General features: G+C 41.8%; 1 protein-coding gene across 6 annotated transcripts in view; it reads right to left on the bottom strand.

The window, feature by feature from the left end:
* Positions 1 to 20,757, bottom strand: part of CCDC102B (coiled-coil domain containing 102B) — a 411,063-nt gene that overhangs the window by 365,033 nt on the left and 25,273 nt on the right. For all 6 annotated transcript variants that reach the window (XM_014606758.3, XM_019490626.2, XM_019490620.2 and 3 more), the window contains one exon: positions 1,932 to 2,552. In XM_014606758.3, coding sequence (XP_014462244.1) covers positions 1,932 to 2,525 — 594 coding nt within the window. In that variant the 5' untranslated portion in view covers positions 2,526 to 2,552. The remainder of the gene's footprint in view (positions 1 to 1,931; positions 2,553 to 20,757) is intronic.

Below are 20,757 nucleotides of genomic sequence, written 5' to 3'. Positions count from 1 at the left end.
AGAACCAGGGCTTGGGGACTGTTGGGGGGGGCAGGGGAAGGGGGGGCAAAGGTGCCTGCCCCTCCAGGTCTGGGGCAGGGGGCTACAGGTTAGGAGTGAAGGGCACCAGCAGGGCTGGGGTGGCTATGGCTTGGGAGTGAAAGGCACCAGAATGGGTAGGGGCAGGGAACTGGCATCACTTAGCCCCACAATTATATACCCCCGATCCCCCCGTGCAACAGGTGTCCTGTTTTTTGGAACTGGAAATATGGTTATACTAAAGTATAAACATAAGTCTTTGCAGGTTTGTAACCTTAGGGTGGAATCCTGGCCTTATTTAATTCAGTGGCAAACAGACTGATTGAAATAAGACTATTTTTTTTTTTTGGACTTTAACAGAAAACAACACTTACTGTTTAAATCTGAGGTTGAAAGTCTGTGTTTAGGAGTTTTATACAACTCCATAACAAACTCACATGCATAACGTCACTGAGTGCACATTATTCAAGTCAGGAAAATTACTTAGCTTTTATGGACATCAACTAAGATTAAATGTACCAATTCAAAGAGATTTCTATATTTTTGTAGTTGCCTTATTTAATTAAATGAATACACTGGTAAATCAGTATTGCAAATTTAAGTTAATGAGTACTTTGTCACAATAGTGGTTAATTCACATTTGAATTCAACACATTTTTAGAGCGACTAAAATTATATCTTACTTACATTACAAGATGAGTCATTATATTGAAATCCATCTAATAAAAAGGTTGCATCATTAATGCATCATTAACTTCACACCTACTAATATAAGCTATGCAGGAAGAAACCGATCTTTCTTTAAGCCTGGTGACTGAAGAGAAAGACCTGCAGAGCCTATTCGAATGAAATCCTTTTAAGTGGGAGACAATTCCATTTTTCCAATAGCTGCAATAATCTTAAAATTGAAAATAAACTATAGGTCAGACTCCCTGCTGTAGTATAGTTTTCTTTAAAGTCCATGGAATTACATTAGCCAAAAATGTCCACCCTGTATCTTTATATTGACACAGAAGAGTAGAGCTGCAGCAAATTATTCTACTCATTAAAAGTCCACAGACATCATCACTAATATGAAGCAATATCATTGTAAACCTAGCTCCATAAAAATCCTCCCATTCTATAGAGAAGGGCTGTCCTTTTTCTTACAGAAACTTTAATTAATGATGAAGGGCAGGAGGAATGTTGAAAGGCTAGGACTACGACTAGGTACTTCTCACTTTCATCTGTGCCTGCATCCACAAGTCAGTAAAGACTGTTTAACAATACCTTTGGACACCATGAAATCCACACTGCATTTTGGAAGAGGGTACATAAGGGTTGGAGGAACTCAAAATAACTTTAAATAATATTACTGACCTAACAGACTACCTCTCTAACACAGACCCAGACATAGATATGGGTGAACTGGGCAGCTGCCCAGGGCCCAGACAGAAAGGAGGACCAAAAATGAAAAAAAAAATTACAATTGCAAAAAAAAAATTAATAATAATAATATTGAGCATATACGTGACTAGCAATGTTATCAATTGAAAATGAACTATTTAAAGACATTGATATCATAGATGTGATAAAGACTTTTGCAACCAAAAAAATCATTATCCCCAGTAAAGGGGGGGCCAATACTAAAAGTTTACCCAGGGCCGCCAGAAGTCTAGGTACAGCACTACTCTGACACAATAGTGTATATGTAGTTAATGGTAAAACTTGGACTTCAAATGCATATGTAAATATGTACTGAATTTTTGGGTGTAGAGAAAAGCAAAGCTGTACAATGTTGTCAGAGAGCATAAATAAGTGTATCTTGCATATACTGACCAGAAATAGAAATTTCCCAAAATGTTTAGATACAAATTCATAGCTCATTCTTCTCCTGGAGTTGGAAAAAGTCTCACTGAGCTAAAATTCTTTACCTTACAAGAATCCTTCATACCACAGATGATGTTGTTCTTGACCACTTCTTTAACAGGTTCTTGTTCCAGAGACATAAAATGGTGACCATCTTCTCTCAAATAAGGTACCTCTAAGAAACTATATTTCTTTTTCTGAGCAATTTCAGCTTTTAACTCCTCCTTTTCTTTTGCTAAGTCTTGGTTCATTTTTTTCAGAACACTCAGTTCCTTCATTGTAGTCTCCAGTTGGAGTCTCAGTTGCCTCCCTTCCTCCCGGGCTTTATTCCTTTCTACTCTAACTTTACTCCATTTCTCCCGCCAGTTGGCAGTGCAGTCTGACCACCAACGCATGGTTTTCTCCATTTGGGCTGCTCTAGACTTGATTTCTTCCAGTTCTCGAATTCGTAGCTCTTCAGAAATCCCCCAATCATTGCTGCTATTAATATGCACACAAGGATGATGAGATGAGTAAGGATAGGATCTTTCAGATGGCAAACTTGAGTCACAGGAAATACCAGTCCCCTGGCCAATTCCCAGCAGTTCATAAGTCTGTCTTTGTTGGGTCCTGAAAATCTCTGTCTCTTCATCTAATTTAGGGACTGAGTCTAGATCCATGTTTCAATTCTTATTTAGATTTCACCTCTGAAACAGAAAAAATAATATGTCTGAAAATAGTTAAGTACTTGTTTGCAGTAGCTTCAGTTTCAATGAATTTCAAAAACACAAGTTTAAAAAATAAATATTTAATAATTTTCTCCTACTTGAGCTTTGAGTAAAGTATAAGTGCCCATCAGATAGCCCATAGGCAAACTGTTAGGTGCATCAAAGTATCAAAAATCCTTGGAAACTAAAGAACTTATTTAAAAGAAGCTTTCTACCTTTAGCATATTACTAAATTGAAGCCAGTATATAAAGCATGGAACAGATGAGAAATTCCCTAAAACCAAAGTATGCCTCATGGCAAGTTGTAGTCCACAGAGTATTATTTCACCCTGAAGTCGAGGTCCTTATTAACATTTTCAGCTGAATAATGTCTCCAAATTTAGCCATGTAAAGTAATAATTAAATTAACTGCCTAACCAATTCTGGATGTCATCTTTTGTTTCTTAGGGCAAATTATTGCTTATATACTGAGTGGCATTTGCCTGTCCCAACTCTAAGAGCAGTCTGCGGAATTTCTCTTCCCATTTCTCTTTCAGAGAGCATAAACTGCTATACAGTAATCTACAGAGCATGGCATACTCCCTGTCTAGCAAATTTCATTCTGCTAGCACACACAAGTGAAAAACAAAATTAAGGAATATTTAGAGAGAAGATTCTAACTATCTACATCAACTCATGGGCTGGGGGAAGGGGTTAATAGCAGCCTCTAAGAACTTACTCCTACTCCCATCCCTACTCAACATTAACATCCTGTTTTATATTTTAAATGCATGTGACAATCTTGCCATACTAACAGAAGATTAAATGCTTCTGCAGTCTAACATCCAGTTTTTTTCAGTAGTTCATCTGATGTGGTTATGTTAATTTTAAAATTAATGCACTGACCTGAAACACAACCTAAATGATAGAGTCTAGCAAACAAGATACATACGTACCATTTCAACTTTTAATAATTCAAATGAATAATATATGGTGTGTGGTGGGGAGGGAGGGTGAGGTGCCATTATGCTTTGTTTTTGATTTATGCTAATTAAATTAGAAGCTTTGAAATTCTTGGTCATGAATCAGATGAACCAGTTGTTTGCAGCCACCATTTTCAGTTGGTACAATTCTTTGCAGAATATTTACAACACTGCTTGACATTTATTATTAGAGGTTTCACACTTTGTTTTAACAAAGATGCAATCTGGACTTCTCTAATAGTCCTTTTTTTGGACTGACTGCACTTCAAAGCTAAGACAATTACTCTCAAAGACAACTTTAGATTATTCCTGTTAAGAGCTGAAGTGGTTAATAACACTGGACATGTCTACACATACCACTATGGAACCACTGTTACAGTAACAGCCTCTATTGAGCCATGTGCACCACACATGGTTATTTTTTGGCACTATGTTGTCACAACCCAAGTTGTGAATTTTAGTTTTGTGTGCTTCGGCACAGCTAAATTGCTCCCCGCTAAATTGTTCCCGCCAAATTGCAGCTTCTTTGCACAGTGGAGTTTTCTGCTGCAACAGAGAACCTCGGGTGCAAAAGAAGTTCCCGCCAATTCGTAGCTTTCTTTGCAGTGTGCATTTCTAAGTTGCAGCACAGTGATGCACGTTGCAAAGAGTTCCCGCCATTTGTATTCTAATTCGAGCCCCATTATTGGTTTACGTTAAATTATTCACATGTGGCAGCTAGCGATTGGCCTGTTAGCCGTATAAAAGGCTTGTGTGGTTTCCGCCCTAGTTGGAGAACTCCACGAACACCAGGAGAAGGAGACTTCGCACTGTGTGAAGATCTGTAAGTGCTGCGGATCCTCACGGACCCAATGCATTCTAAGCAGGCAACAGAGGTCTGATCAGCCTCTAGCCTTTCCCCATCGCCGTACGATCCTAGACGTATCCTTCCCTGCGCGCCAAAGAGACAGATCCACGGAGCCTAGCAAACTTCGTGTGAGTGAGTCTATTCAGAGCTCTTTACCGGACAGACTTTCTCCGGTTGGTCCAACAGGCTCGCGGTTTAGAGCCTCCAACCGGATGGGCTAGAAGAGTGTTTCCGGAGGAACTCTAGTCCGCCTCTCTTCTTTTCTATCCGCAACTGTAACTCAAGCAAGTTTTTCAGCCTGCACCGCGACCATCTCGGTGTAAGTAAACAATCTTAAAATCAACCGTTACGCGTCTGTGCCTAATTCTAGCTCGGCGACCTCCCTCTCCGACCCGGCCTGCCCGGGCTGCCGGCCACAGCCCGCATGCAGAGCGACGAAAGCGACCCGGGGTCAGACCCGGCGCGCACATATGTCACCATAGTGATGTGCTATAATGGGGGAGTTCATCACTATGGTGACATAACTGCAGCATCATGGGTTTTGCTTGTGAATGCTATGTTGCCATAGCACATTGCTACCGTGACATAATGTCATGTAGACGCACCCACTGTGTGGTATGTTGTTATTTTAAATTTTGCTTTGTTGCACTAAAATCTGCTTCCTGAGGACAAAACTAGGTCTAAATATGATGCAACAATTTACATTTATATTTTTTGAAGTGGCTGATAAATCAGCTTTGTTCTATAATTTTTGCTACTATCCTGAACAGAAATTGCTTATTATTAGTATATTGATCATTATCAATCAACCTCTGGATCACAGTTCCATTTTGCCAGGCATCTTATAAAATATTATTAAATATAAATCCCAGAAGTTTTGCAAGGAAAACAAATGAACCCTGACAAGGGGAAAACAAATTCACAGTAAGATAGAACATATTTTGTCCACAGACTATATGAGTGGAACAAAACAGGTCCACAAGTCTGGTATCTAACTAGAAAAGATTCTAAAATGTTACAGAAAGTCCTGCAGAAACTAAGGAAAGCTCACAGACATGGAAGTCTCCAAAGATCTAAACAGACTGTAAGAAAAAAACAAACACAAAAAGTGCAACATAACAAGTTTTCAAGATATGTGGGTGTTATAACTTGGACCAGCATTAAATGGTCTTTGTATGAGTTAGATGTGCTCTGGGGATGCTTAAAAGACAAAGCTGCTCCAGAAGCCTAGGTAAAATTTAGGTACCTACGGCCCTGCTTTATGCATTACAGGTGTTGTGCAATTAACTGGTTAATTGCACAATTACCTTGATACCAGCTATACATGCAAAGCAGCTTTCACACAATAAAAAGTTCCAACTAGCTATAAAGTTAGACATTGAAAATGTGTACTAATTTTATAGCTGGTTGTGTTCGAGCTTTAATTTGCATGTGTAGTAGGGTCTCCCCTGAGGCGAGGAGCCCTGTTAGCTATGGGCCTCAGCCACAGGAGTGAACCTTGCCCAAGTAGTTCCACAGACTTCCAGGATGTGGGGATTGCCACAGCAGTGATCTCCTAGGAGAGGGTGGTGGTGCATGGGGTGCCCCAGCATCTGGGAGCTCCTCAGCTAAGGGGGGTCCCAGTTGCAAGAACTTGCTTCTTGCTGGTGCAGAGAGAGTCCCAGGTTGGGCTCCCCCTGCACCAGTAATAAGGTATAATGGGAACTAATGCACAATTCCACAGTCACCCATCCTGCCATGCACATGTGGTATTGCAGGATGCGCAATTGTGTGAATCACTCATTGGATCCCATAGCCCCTTTACCTGCATGTGTAGGGGGCCAGTGCGCTCAGCAGCTTATATGCCTTAGCTGGAATGCTCCTGAGCATACTCTTTCTCTCTGCAAAAACAGAAGTGTTCAAGTGCACTTTTTTTTTGTAGATACTGAATACGGGTTGATCTGGATCACTTTCTGTGACTTGGGCAGTTAATTTATCCTCAAGTCCCTTTTAGGCATCCAATTAACAGATTCAGATTTGCATATGTTCAGAAACAGCAACCAATTATGCAGAATGTTGACTGTTCTCTCTCTCCCATGGAAGCTTTTACTATTTTCCTTTTATAAAAGAAATTTATGCTAAAAAAGAACCAAGTATATTATTTGTAGTGAATATATGTGTTTGATCTTTGTATACAAAAATCACAGAATAAAATTAAGAATAAAAAGCTATGCCATTCAGCATCAGAAACAGTGGTAAGGGCAAAAGTTAGAGGTGGTGTAAAATAAGAAAAGAACGTAATAGCGTTTCATAACTATTTCAGTGAAACGGTAAGTCCCCATCCCACCTCCTCTGAAGGAGTCAGAAAGAGAGGAGAACAGGAACACCCTGAAACTTAAGCTCTTTTATCACTAACTATATGCACCAGATTGGTAATGGAGACCATCTATGCACTGCTGATCTAAAAAGGAGTGGAAGATTATGTAAAAGGATTTATATTTCCAATCAAAAATGGATGTTCAGTAAATAAAGACTTGAAGTCACTTTATAGACGAGGCAAAAATATGGTCCCCAAGTATATAAATGAAACCAGGACAACAGCCAAGAGAAATAGGACTGAATTCATTCTCCCCATTATATATAATTGATTCCCCAATTTAGAATATAAATGGAATACATTTAACTGCCTGCTTCTCCCATGATACTCGATATTTCCTCGAGATGAGTTCAGCTGACAACTCGGGTGATCTAGAGCTCAGGGATCACCCACATGATTCAGAGCAGCACTGAACTTGTCATCTACCCAATACTCTATGACAGAAAAACAAAAGCAAAGAGAAAGAAGGGAGCATTCCAAGCTGTAAGAAAATGAATAGATTTTTATGTTAAGTAAATAGGTGGTTGCTGTACTATATACTATAGCAGAAAAGAAAACACTGGAGATGGACCCAAGCTGTCAAGCGAAAAAACAGACTCTGAAAACTGGGCTGCCTAAGTTCACAGAAGTGCAAGTTCTGAGGCTCCCATCTGGGTGCATCTTTAATCTCTCCTTCTAGAATTAAAAAAAACAAAACAAACCCAGTACATGCAGGTTCAATTTCAATTTGCTTCTCTGCCTGATCTGTGACTTGAATTGTTGACTTGATTAGCCAACATCTCAGGTGAGTGTCTTGACCACTGGCGACTCTGGGGTAGGTGTCTCTCTGGTTTCTACAGAAACGGAAATATCTTGGTTCTGTCCCAACATGCATTTTTTTAATCTCACCATTTCACATTTCATAAGGCAAAAAACTCGCTTCCTGATCATCTCCATGCAAACAGTAGTTGAAAGACAACTACTTAAGACCAGATGTTTTTGTCCTATGCTGTCTCCTTTGCACACATACAGATGGAATGTAAGCAGGAAACCCATGTATGAGAAGATAGGCAAAATGGAATTTAAAAAAAATAGCAAAGAGAAAGCATAACCTTATAGATTCATAGATTCATAGATGTTAGGGTCGGAAGGGACCTCAATAGATCATCGAGTCCGACCCCCTGCATAAGCAGGAAAGAGTGCTGGGTCTAGATGACCCCAGCTAGATACTCATCTAACCTCCTCTTGAAGACCCCCAGGGTAGGGGAGAGCACCACCTCCCTTGGGAGCCCGTTCCAGACCTTGGCCACTCTAACTGTTAAGAAGTTCTTCCTCATGTCCAATCTAAATCTGCTCTCTGCTAGCTTGTGGCCATTATTTCTTGTAACCCCCGGGGGTGCCTTGGTGAATAAATACTCACCAATTCCCTTCTGTGCCCCCGTGATGAACTTATAGGCAGCCACAAGGTCACCTCTCAACCTTCTCTTGTGGAGGCTGAAAAGGTCCAGTTTCTCTAGTCTCTCCTCATAGGGCTTGGTCTGCAGGCCCTTGACCATACGAGTTGCCCTTCTCTGGACCCTCTCCAGGTTATCCGCATCCTTCTTGAAGTGTGGCGCCCAGAATTGCACGCAGTACTCCAACTGCGGTCTGACCAGCGCCCTGTAGAGGGGAAGTATCACCTCCTTGGACCTATTTGTCATGCATCTGCTGATGCACGATAAAGTGCCATTGGCTTTTCTGATGGCTTCGTCACACTGCCGGCTCATGTTCATCTTGGAGTCCACTAGGACTCCAAGATCCCTTTCCACCTCTGTGCCACCCAGCAGGTCATTCCCTAGGCTGTAGGTGTGCCGGACATTTTTCCTCCCTAGGTGCAGCACTTTGCATTTCTCCTTGTTGAACTGCATCCTGTTTTTTTCTGCCCACTTGTCCAACCTATCCAGGTCCACCTGCAGCTGTTCCCTGCCCTCCGGCATGTCCACTTCTCCCCATAGCTTTGTGTCATCTGCAAACTTGGACAGAGTACATTTGACTCCCTTGTCCAAGTCACTGATGAAGACATTAAAGAGTATCGGTCCAAACCTTCCAAACTCAAATGCTGAAACACCGCTGCTATTCACAGTAATAGCATCAAGCTATCCAGCCACTCTCAGCCCAGCTGAGGTGTCAGTACTCTCTCATTGTCTTTCCTTCTGTTCTATTACACAACTCAACAGGGAGACCTTGAGACTGCTTTCTGTCATTTAAGACTAAGGAAATATTTCTATGACAAGGAGTCATGCAGCAAAATCAACCTGCTAAAAGGCCAGACCCATACACAGCACAACCCCCTCCCCCCAACAGCTCCTAGACACTACCCGAGAGTCACAGCCCCACTATGGACTTGTATATAACCTGTTTCCACCTCTGCACTCACTCTGAGATTGCCAAAAAAAGAACATCACTTATGTTAGAACCTCAGTCCTGTGAAATGGAAAGCCATACTCAATCGTAAAAACTATCTTGATATTATCATACAACAGGCTGATAAGAGAACAACTTTTGACATGGATAAAGCAGCATCAGACAAGAAACTCTTTAAAAGAATTAATACTTCAACCTCCCAGGAACTTTGGCCAGGCAACTATTGCTTACTACCCAAGATCCACAAAATCTGGCAACCCAGAAAGCCCCTGACATTGGCACCATTATGGAGGGAGTTTCTAGTTATATTACCTCTATCCTATTCCGATATGCAACTAGAGCTGCCATTTGAAAGACACCATGATTTTTTTAAGAAACCAGGCTCCATTGACAAGTTTCTAGCTAATACTATATTAACTACCATGGGTGTCATTCTCCTGTACACCAATATCCCTCTTGGGGTGGACTGCAAGGTATAAAGAATATTATCCCTGTTGAGTAGGGCCCTACTGAATTTGCAGTAGAAGTGGGCTGTGCAGAACTCCTTTAATCTTGCAGGTTTCCCTGCATCCCCTCCCCCGTGTTGCTGACTGGCTGAGGAGCCCAAGTGGCTCTGCTGTTTGCTGTTGACCGGCCAGGAAGTAAAAACAGCACCACATTTAAAACACAGTTTTCGCCTCCCTGCCAATCAGGAACAAGTGGCATGACCCCTCCACCAACCAGAAGGGGAGGGGGTGAATGGGGGAACCTGCAAGATAAAGTAGCTACTGCACATCCCACTTCCACTGTGAATTTGGTGGGGCCCTACTGATGAGAACATTACTTCTGCTTCCATGGCACTCTCCTGCTTTGTCCTTACACAACTATTTTAGATTTCAGAGTAGGTTCCTAGGCACCAAAACTTTAAAAATAAACCTGAACGTTAAATTGTGGAGTAAGAAATCATCCACAGACTGGATTGTGTTGGATGGTTTAAAAACAGAGACTACAGATTTTTACCCATTACCTGAATTAGCTTTTGTGACCTTTTTTCTTATGGATTTATTACTTGTTTGCCTCTCCCAGTACAACTGCCCTATTTCCCCCCCTTTCCACCTTCCCCTATCCATTTTTTTTTTTTTTGATAACTGCTCTGTGCATGTCCTCTCACAGCATGTGATGAAATGAGCTCAGGCTCATGAAAGCTCACATTATACATCTCTAATTTAGTTAGCTTATAAGGCACATCCAGATGAGTGTGCATGTGCCTCTTGCAGCACCTCAAACCCCTTTGAGACACTGCAAGAGACATGTGAGGGAACTAAAAAATTAGAGCAGGAGCAGGAGAACAAGCAGGAAGCTGGAGACAGCCCCTGAAGATGCTCATTCTCCAGGCTCCTACTTGTTCCCCTGCTCATCTCCTGAGGCTGGAGATGAGCAGGGGAATGAGCAGAAGGCTGGAGACACCAGGGGAATGTCTCCCTGTTCGTCTCCAGTCTCCTGCCCATCTCTAGCCTCCCGAGGCTGGAGACAAGCAGGAGAATGAGCAGAGGGCTGGAGACAAGCAGGAGGCTGGAGACAAGCCCCTGGAAATGAGCTGGAGACTTCCCCTGCTCTCTTCAGCCTTCTGCTCCTTCTCTGCTACTGCCAGGGAGTGTGTGTGTGTGTGGGGGGGGGAGAAATGAACGGGGAGCAGGGGGAACGAATGGGGGGCAGGGGGTGGGGGGAATGAGACTCCTGCTCATTCTCCTATTCTCTCCAGCCTCCTGCTTGTTCTCGTGCTCCTCTCTAGCCTCTGGAGGCTGGCGAGGAGCAGAGGTACGAGCAGAGGGCTGGAGACCAGCAGCGGGGTTGGCAAGGAGCCGTAACCTCCGGGGGGGCTGGGACCCTCCAGGCAGGGTAGTCCACGTGCTGTGGGGGGGGTGGGGGGAGGCTCTGCCCTGTGGGGGGTAGGGGACCATTAGCAGCACATATACCCCCTGCAGGTGCACATGAATCCCCTGAACATGGCGGTGCACACCCTCAGAACAGGCGCCGCTGACACTGTCGGCAGTGCCTGTGGGCAGTCGCCGCTTGCCACCATGCCCCCCTGCCACTGGCAGCATCTGGTGGGCAGTCAGCGATCACTGCTAGCTGCTGCCGACATCTGTGGGTGGTCACTCCTCCTGGTAAGCGGTCACCCCTGCCGCTGACAGCGCTGGCGGCATCTGTGGGAGCTCCCTGCTTACCGCTGCCGCCACACTCCTGCTGCTACTGGGGGCATGCGGCGTTCATGCAGGAGACCCACCCCACCTAAGCAGCCCCCACACCCACAGTCCCCCTACACCTACTCACACACTGACATCCCCCACATCTACCCACACACCCACTCACATTCCCCCACCCCCTTCCCACCCCGTCATGCAAACCCCACATCACCCCATCACACATCCACCATGTGATAAAGAAACCAAAAGCAAACATTCAAACATATAGATATTTAGGATTTATTTTATTATGATGCTAGAGGCTTCTAAATTTCTTTAACATTGTAAATATAGCAATAAAACATTGCCCATCTGTTCAATCCCTCTCTCTCTCTTTCTTGTTCTAATTGTGGAAGAATGTGGATTTAGGGGTATTTTAAAAAGTGAATTTGGGATGCTGCTTCAGCAGTCTAGCTGACACAAGGAGCTAGTGTCCCCAGATACCAACTGGCTGGGCCTCAGAAGTTCCTGAGGGCAACTAGCCCTGAGCTACTAGCCAGGGCAGGTTTTTATACTGCTGGGGCCAGCACAGGTGCTGGTCCTGGGCTCTAGCTCCCCCTGGCTGCAGATCCGGGAGGAGCCAGACTGGGTTATTTTGCTCCAAGTGACCCAATTTGTTCACAACAAAGTGCATGTCCAGGCACATGCACTGAGGCAAAAAGCCCCGGCTGAAATTTGCGCCACTTCTATTTGAGCTGCTTCAAGCACACGTGCTTGCATGTGTGGATGTGCCCATAAGGTGCAAATCTGCTGTGTCTTATGTATACAGTACAAGTCATTTAAGAAACCAGAAGCATATGCCCTGCTAAGACTATTGCCATTTTAAACTCATACTCTCCTATGTTTTTAAACACATACTCTCCTGATGTTTCAGAGGACTGTGCCATACTGCTTCCATTGTCTGAATCTCCTTCCTCTTGCATTCCAGCTTTCTCTTCTAGACAGTGGAGAAGTGAGTACAGCAGTCAGCCCAGAGGATCCCTTCCTTTTTCCTGCCAATAGTGTACTTATTATTGATAAGCCAAATGACTTGTCTCTGGCTTATGCACAGACTCTCCATAAAGAATTTCTCTAGTTAACTAATTTAAAATAGCATAGCATACACAGAAGATATGAATACATTCTTATGATATCACAGTGAGTGATATATGAAACAACATGAAACAGGCATCTAGTAGTTCTAAGCTATTTTTTTAAAAGCCACAGTATTTGAAAACACCTAAATAAGATAATATTTGCCTTGTTTTGGGGATTTTTTTTTATTTGGTTGGTTGGTTGGGTTTAGTTATTAGCAATCATGAATAATGCACTGTGCCATTATCTAGGTAATGAAGAATTCTTGACTTATGTTGTGAAAGCTGGTAATAAGACAAGTATTAAAACGGAGGCACCCAATCTTCCAACCCCACACACCCAATCCTAGCTATGTGCCAGGTCAGGTTCAGCTATGCACCAGCCCAACCCTGCCCACTGGCCCAAACCCATCTCTGTGTGCCAGGATCTGGCCAAGGATCCCACCCTGATCCAGGCTTGTCTGCCTAGGTCTGGCCATGAATTCTGCCTGCTTCCCAGACTATGCATCCACCCATTCCCACGTGCAAGGGCCCTGCAGGCATTATTCAACAAGTCCAGAAATTTGGCAGTAGGGGAGCAGCAATTAATGCTACCACTGTTCCCCCACCACCAAATTTATGGACTCATGGTGAGCTCCATGGGCTAGACAACATGGCTCTTGGGCCAAAGTTTGAGCACCAATGTATTTAACCTTTCATGTTTATGGTTTAGTTGGTAGACACAAGAAAATTCCATTATTACAGCTCCTAGATTTTTCCCTTTTTCAGGGTAAGAACTGTGCCTGAATTTTTGGTTTGTTTGACAGAAATGCATGTGTAAATATGAGAGCTTTCCCCCGCCCCCTTCCTCTCCCTCTGCACCTCTAAATAGGGTCCTGCGTTTAGGCTGGGCCATTATGTCATCTTTAACTTTTCACAAAGGCCCTTGCTCAGTACCTAGGCTTATCCTCTCCTTTTGGAGTTTAGTCTTCCTAGTTCTTTAAAAATAATAGTTCAACATAAACCTTAGCCTAAACCTTTTACCAGAGTTTACAAGTCCCTAAAACATCCATTCAGGGCCTAGTGTACCCCAGGTCTCTCCGTGTTAGCTGTCCCTTAGCTCCACAAATTTCTATTTAGGGTAACATGAAAACAGGCAGTATGCCAACAGAAGCAATTATGCAGCATTATGCAGAATCTTTGCTATGAAACCCTGGACCACAAAACAGCCCCACTATGCTTCTACATGCCTTCATTGACTCTTATTATTTTTTATCTATAAACTATAACTGTTTTTATAGAACATATATGTCATTTAAGATGAGATGGTTATCTACCCCAAAGAGCAATCCTAAATCCAAACAGCCTGAATGCCTTCATTTTTGTGAAAAAAACATTCCAAAGAACATGTAAAATATTCTGCATGTTCTGACAGATAAACGGACGGTGGCCTAATCTAGGTGAGAAACCTTCTTGCATTGAACCTAGCCCACTGGGCAGCCAAGGAAGAAAGATTAGGGAGCCAGGAGGAGAACAAGCAAAAGGAAGTGTGAGTCTGTGGTCCAGCTGTTATAGCCTTGGGAAGGGTAGGGCTGGATTCTTGCCTAACAGAAGTTTCCCCATCCCAATTCAATGTATAGGCAGTCTGGGAACCTAACTGGTTGATTCCAGTGATCCTTCACTTCTGGGTGAAGCCAAGCACCCAAATATTAAGGGTTGCAATATTTACATGTAGGTGCCTTAGAAGTAAATTAGGACATAGGCCTTAAACAGGTGTTGTCATACATCTGTCTCAGGGATTTTTTTTTTTATTGCAGATTCTTACCAAAATTCTTTAGAACAAAAAGAGAAAGAGAAATTATACCTGATAATTCAACCAAGGCATTCCCAGAGTCTAAAACAGGTGCCATGATCATGGATTAATAAAGTTCACAATCGTACCAATACTTTGAGTTAAGGAGATGTCATTATCTTTATAAACAAGCTTATCTCAAATGAGATCACATCCTTTACTGCTTTCATCTCTTCTACCAGATAGAGGAATGGAAGAAGTCTTACAAGGCAGCAACACACACAACCCTGTAAGCACCCCCATTCTAACAGAAGGCAGAAAAAAGCCAGCTGTATTGCACAGCAAAATCATTCAATCTAAAAACTGGAACAAAGGCAACAACTGAATACATAAAAAGGAATATATCCAAAAATGTGAGTTTGTTCAATGAAGAATCCATGCATCTTGAAGTTTTTTTTTTTGTGGGGAGGAGTGGGAGAGGATCATATTTTCTGGACACAGGATAATCTTCATACTTCTCAGTGGTGTGGGCTGGAGGTAGGGGAGGGGAGGTTAGCTTTATATTTTTGTGCTAAATACATGTGATTTCTGACAATTTAGGACTTCCTTCCAACTGTTGAAGCCCAAAAGATGAAGGGATAAAAAAAAGCAAAACTGTGTGTGGTATTCACGACATGAAGGATAGTGGAACGAACCAATTTAGTACAGCTATTTCTGGATATACCCCAGCCCTATGGTATTATTAAATATCAGTTGCTGTCAAGGAGTTCCAGTAACAGATGCAGCACATCTGCCAGCAGCTTAACAAGTTTGGGTCAGAACAAAAATGCTCCCAGATCACTAAGTTACCCCATTTTATGCTACTATAACTTTCCAGACATTACTGGAGTTACAGCAGACCACAGCGTACAAAATACCGTAGTCCAGAATTTTTTTTTTTAATATTTCTTTAACACCCCCCCTTCCTTTTTAAAGAAATATTTCCCTACTTCTTAAGTGCTCTGTTTTAAATTGAGGAATGCATCATTTCCCCCCTTTTATAAGTGTTAGAGTTTTGCCATATTTAAAATGTACTACGTTGTTCCCATTTTCTTCACACTTTATCAACAACTTGCTCTAAAGCTGCATAGAAATCTCAGTAACTACGATAAAAAATTCAGTATGTTAATAAGATGTAAAATCTCTCATATATATTACTGTCATTTATAATAATTATGAGGACTGCTCTACTAAAAAGACAATAAAGACTAGGCACTGGCACACAATGCATCCCCTCACAATGAAAACAAGAGACATTCTTAAAAATTAAAAATGTTGTTTTCAAAAGAACAGTTTGATCAAAATCTCTTCTCAATGATTTACTCTTTCTTGAATGTCTGGAAGTCCATGGATCAAAACAAACGGACATGTGCCGAGCCCCATTGACTCCATTCAGTCAAAGCTCTGTAGGGGTCCACCCACACAGATCTGATTCCAGGCTCAGATGTTAGCAAGCTTTGTTATTTTTGTTTGTTGTTTTTTTAAAGAAAGGGGAAAAGGAGCATTTCAAAACATCTGAACTGTGCAGCTAAAGATTTGCATTGTGTTTTTTGTTTTTAAATACAAGCACATGCACACACACACAAATGACAGCATGGGCTATTTTAACAAGCTGTTTATTTTGATTCTTCAGACATTGTATTCCTTGTATGTGCTAGACAAAAAAGCTGAAACGAAAAGAAAGCAGCAACAAATAAGAATGCAACTTTAAAAATTTGCTCTCTAAGTTTTGCATCTATCTGTACATTCGTTGATGCATTCCTTTCTTTATAAAGTAGCACTGCAATTTCAATTATTAGTGTCATGACCCAATGATTGTGTGCGCGCTTCGGCACTGCAGAATTATTTCTCGCCACATGGAGCTTTCTTTGCACGGTGCAATTCTCAGCTGCAGAGAGAAAACCCTAGTGCAAAGGAGTTCCCGCCACCCGTATGTAAATTTGTTCCCCATTATTGGCTGTTTCTAAATTATTCCCACGTGGCGGCTAGCGATTGGCTTGCTAGCCATATAAGAGGCTTGAGCAGTTTCCGCCCAAGTCGGAGATCTCTGAGAATCTCAGGAGGATCCTGAGAACCCCGATTCTGAGAATTCCGGGAGAAATCCGAGAGAATTCTGGCAAGGAGTCCATGATTACCTCGTGGATTTCTACGTAAATCTCGGACCGAATGGTGGTTTGATCAGCCATCAAGAGTCTCTCCCTGTCACCGAACGATCCCTGACATATCCCTACCCTGCGCGCTCGTTGAGAGTCACAGCTTGGACTCTTATATCGGTTCAGAGAGCTCTCATTGTTCGAGTTTTCTTCTTTTCTTCTATCTATAACTGTAACTAAGCAAGTTTTCCTGCCTGCACCACGACCATCTACGGTGTAAGTAAAACAATCTTTAATCAACCTCCACACGTCAGTGCTTAATTCTAGTCCGCCGTGCTGACTTCCCTGGCCCACGTGCCCGGGCTGCTGGCCACAGCCCCTCGGCCCTGACAATTAGCACCCATCTTTTTCCTGAAAAGAGACTAAGACAGTTTTCTCATATGAAAAAAAAGAAGTTATTTTCCAGACTGGTCATATGGGAAATTTTAATCTGTAAGCTTTTTTTCTTATCCTCAAATATAAAAATCTGAAAGAAACATCTTTTCTTATAGCGTAGAGCCAAAGCACTGACTGGTTCCTTTAGTTGGCCTTTTGAGATTTTGAGAAATCAAAACAATCCATTTACACCCCAGTGCATAAGGCCTGATCCCAGAGATCCCTTGTAAAGAGATCAAGATGTGACATTTTAAAACTTTTGTAATGTAGTGAGAGAAAGTTCACACAATAAAACCTTTAGATCCCCCCAAATAGGGGGGAAAACCCTACACCTACTTTCAGAGCTGACCCTAGCGGGGTGTAGGACCCAGGGCAAATCAGCCTGTGCAGGGCCCCCTTAACACTGTGCAGAGCTGTGGTACCCCCGCAAAGGGGCAGAGAGGGGTATCTCCATGCTTCTTCTGTGGCATGGGGCTGAGTCACCAGCCGTACTCTAGGGACAGCTCTGCTTATTACTTGAAAAGGCAGAAAAGGCAGTATATGAAACAAAATTCACAACTGAATCAAGTTTTACATAGCACTTAGGCTGCTTGCAGATGTGGGGAAAAAACAGCACTTTACTTTAAACTCAGCGCACTTTAAAAGCGCCAAAAAGTCCTGCTGAAGTGCCTGATCTATACAGATGCTCCAGAGCCGAGTCGAAGTAACACACTGTTGCTTCCCGTAAAGCTTCCCCCCCACAATATCTGCCAGCATCCTTATTGATCCAACCAAGGAGTGGTCATCTCATAGAATTTTGTTCACAGGTTTTGAAGCAGCCAGGACTGCTCAAAATTTATCCTTAAATAATGTTCTTTACGTATCCTGAATTCAGTTTTCAAATAAGGACTTCAGAGTTGGAAGCCACAATGTGAGTAAAATACCATATTTTCTCACATACAACATTCCCTGAAATACCATATTTTCTCTCATACATTCCCCAAAATATAATGCGTATCTTAGTTTTCAAAAGCAGCATGAAAAAAACTTTCCTTGTAGCACATAACTGAACAACTAGAGATCAGAGCCTGGTCATTCTTCTGCTCCCTGTGGATCACTGCAAATTATATTTTTTATTTTACTTGTAAGTGGGAAAACCGGTTCTTACCATATGTTTGCATATAATGTGCACAGCAGTTTCCAGCAGATTTTTTTTAAAGCTATGTGTTATATGCAGGAAAATATGATAACTACTGCTGGTTAAAAAGGAAGGAAGAGAGAAAAGAAAACAGAAAAAGTAGGGAAGAGGCAAATTGCAGTGTGGTTACAAGCTTAAAAATCCTCAGAGAAATTCTTTGCAATAATGTAGTAAGAGGCCTAAAAAAGTTAATGTATATAAGGGTATGGAACCTCCATGAGGTCAAAGTTGTGTAGTCTTTATTCCCAATAGTACACTGTAACAAAGGTTTTGTTTGGTAAGGAATAGTGATGTTGGCTGAAATTAAGGAAATAGCAATGGATTAGGGCACAAATACCGAAAGAGAGCAGGACTTGAGAGGAAGCTATTTATTTCCCTTTATGTACAAAGGAAGACAGACAGCTCAAGCTCTCCAAGGACAGCTGTGATCTGGGAAGAAGAGAGGAGTTGACCTGTTATTTTTACACTACTGCTGAGTGTGGAAGGACTAAATTAGCTTCCTAATTTAGTCACTCAGGAGATTAGAATCAAGAGAGGAACAAAGGAAATGAGAAATGACAACATTGCTGAGTTAAGAGAAGTCATCATTACACCATTAGGAATATAAAGGAGGTGGGATTCTCCAAGCAATTCCACAGAACTTTAATTTTATATATATATATATATATATATATATATATATATATATATAAAACGTATGATTCGTGTGGGGAACATACAGAAAATGAGTGGCTCCAAAAAAATGAGGTCTCCAACAGCATATAATCATCATGAATTGTGTTTAGTCATCACATCTAAGGTGAAGATTACCTGTGAAGTTACAGGAGAAATGAAATGTATTGTGCCGACAAAAATTAGACTACCATTTCTCTCTAGCATGCCAAGCTGATGGGACAAAACAGCTGATGAAATGTAATGAGCGGGTGACACCCAACTTTGATCTGTATCCTTCAGGTTTGTTAATAGCATAGTCTCTCACCTTTTAAAATGCCTCACTAAAATTGGTGGCTGGATGAAGGGCATTGGTTAAAAGTTAAAACATAAGCAAAATCAAGGAAACCAGGAAATATTTCAAATCATTTCCCTCAAAAATTATAATATCAACAACAGAGGACTTCTGAAAAGGGTATAGGATTATATGAATTTTGTACTCTTCAATGCTATTTGGATACTGCAGGAAAAACCATACCAACGACCACATATTTGTCTAGACATTATGCCTATTATTTCCAATGGAAGCCTAGGCATCATGGGCAAAAAGAACTGGCCAAAGCCATCCCTTTGGGGGGGGTGGAGGGGAATTGGGTCGACTGTCTTAGGCCCCGCATTTTGGGGGGCCCCACAGACCTGCATGCCGACGACTCCACCACTCTGCACGGCTGCCATATGCCACCAGCTTCACACACTGGCCGCTCGCCACCCCCGGCCCCTGCTCCACACTCTGGCTACTCGCCACCCTTCCTGCCCCCCACTCCGACAGATCGCCACCACCTTTCCCCCCACACAGGCTGATATGCCCCGAGCTCCATACATCCCTAGGGTCATCTCTGGAACTGGCCATAACAATTCAGATAAATTCATATACAGTAAGAAATGCCATAGATCTTCTGTTAAGCAATAAAATCTTCCATCACTGTGACCTCTTCAAATTCAGTACTATATCCCCATTGATACGAAGACTGAAAGGGTCTCTCCCAATAAATCCAAACTTTCTTTAGGAGTGTCCTTAATAACCACAAATAAATAAATAAATAAATTCACTGAAACCTCTCCCTTCATTAATTTACAATTACTTTCCACTGAAACCGTTAACTAAAGTGGGTCAAATTTTCAATGATGTTTTGCAACAGAAAATAGCTGTTTGTTAACATTAAAATGGTCTACATAAATGCTGATTTCAACAAAACTAGATATTATAAAAATGTGTTTCAATCATTTAATACAAAATATGATAAAATGTATAATTAGATTAAACATTTTAATAACAACATTTTTGTCCTTGAAGTTATAAGATGTTCCTGAATTGAAGAGTTTTGGAATTTTCATTTTACAGGATAGATTAGATACTTCTTCTGATTCAAGAGGAAAATGATGTTCCTATATGTTGCAATTTCTTACAGAATGGGAGCTCCATTTTTCCAGCATTAATCTCTTGACCTTCTGGGATGGAAGGAATTTTCACAGGCACAAAGCCCATTATTACAAAAGTCAAGTTGGAGCTCTGACCATAACACAAAGAAAGTTATATAAACACTCACCTGTGACTCAGTTTTCCACAAAAGTCTTTGGCACATGGAAACCCAAAATACAAGGTAGGTGGGATGGGGGGAGGGGGAAGGGGAATACTGTATCAAATTATTTTTCTTCAAAATTGACCAGGAAGAAAGGTGACTGTTTTAAGTTAAAACACACAGGAAGGATAGGAAAACAAGACAATCAAGGACAATGAAAACAAGGTCATTCTAATAATTACAACAGACAAGTTTATTAAAAGCATCCTTTAAAGAAACTGAATATTTTGCCTGACCTACTCAAGTATATTGGAACCCAAACAATAAATAAAGGGTCTAAAAGGAAATAAAAGATAAGCAACAGCATATGAAGACATTAGAAGCAGATACTGAGGTTAAAACAGCCCAATTACTGTATTGTATATTGGAAGTAATCAGACCTCATGTGTCACTGTGGACTTTCTACATCCCCCAAGAGAACAAGCATATGCAATTAGACTGGATGGAGAATAGGCACATTCAGCAAACTTTTCTATATTCATTTTAATTGTAGACAATGAATAGTTCTCATAAAAAGTTATTTCTGTGAAAGA

The sequence above is a fragment of the Alligator mississippiensis genome, chromosome 3 (genome assembly GCF_030867095.1).
Source record: "Alligator mississippiensis isolate rAllMis1 chromosome 3, rAllMis1, whole genome shotgun sequence".
Lineage (NCBI taxonomy): Eukaryota > Metazoa > Chordata > Crocodylia > Alligatoridae > Alligator > Alligator mississippiensis.
Note: the sequence above shows the minus strand (reverse complement) of the source record. Positions and strands in the feature narration are given on the sequence as shown.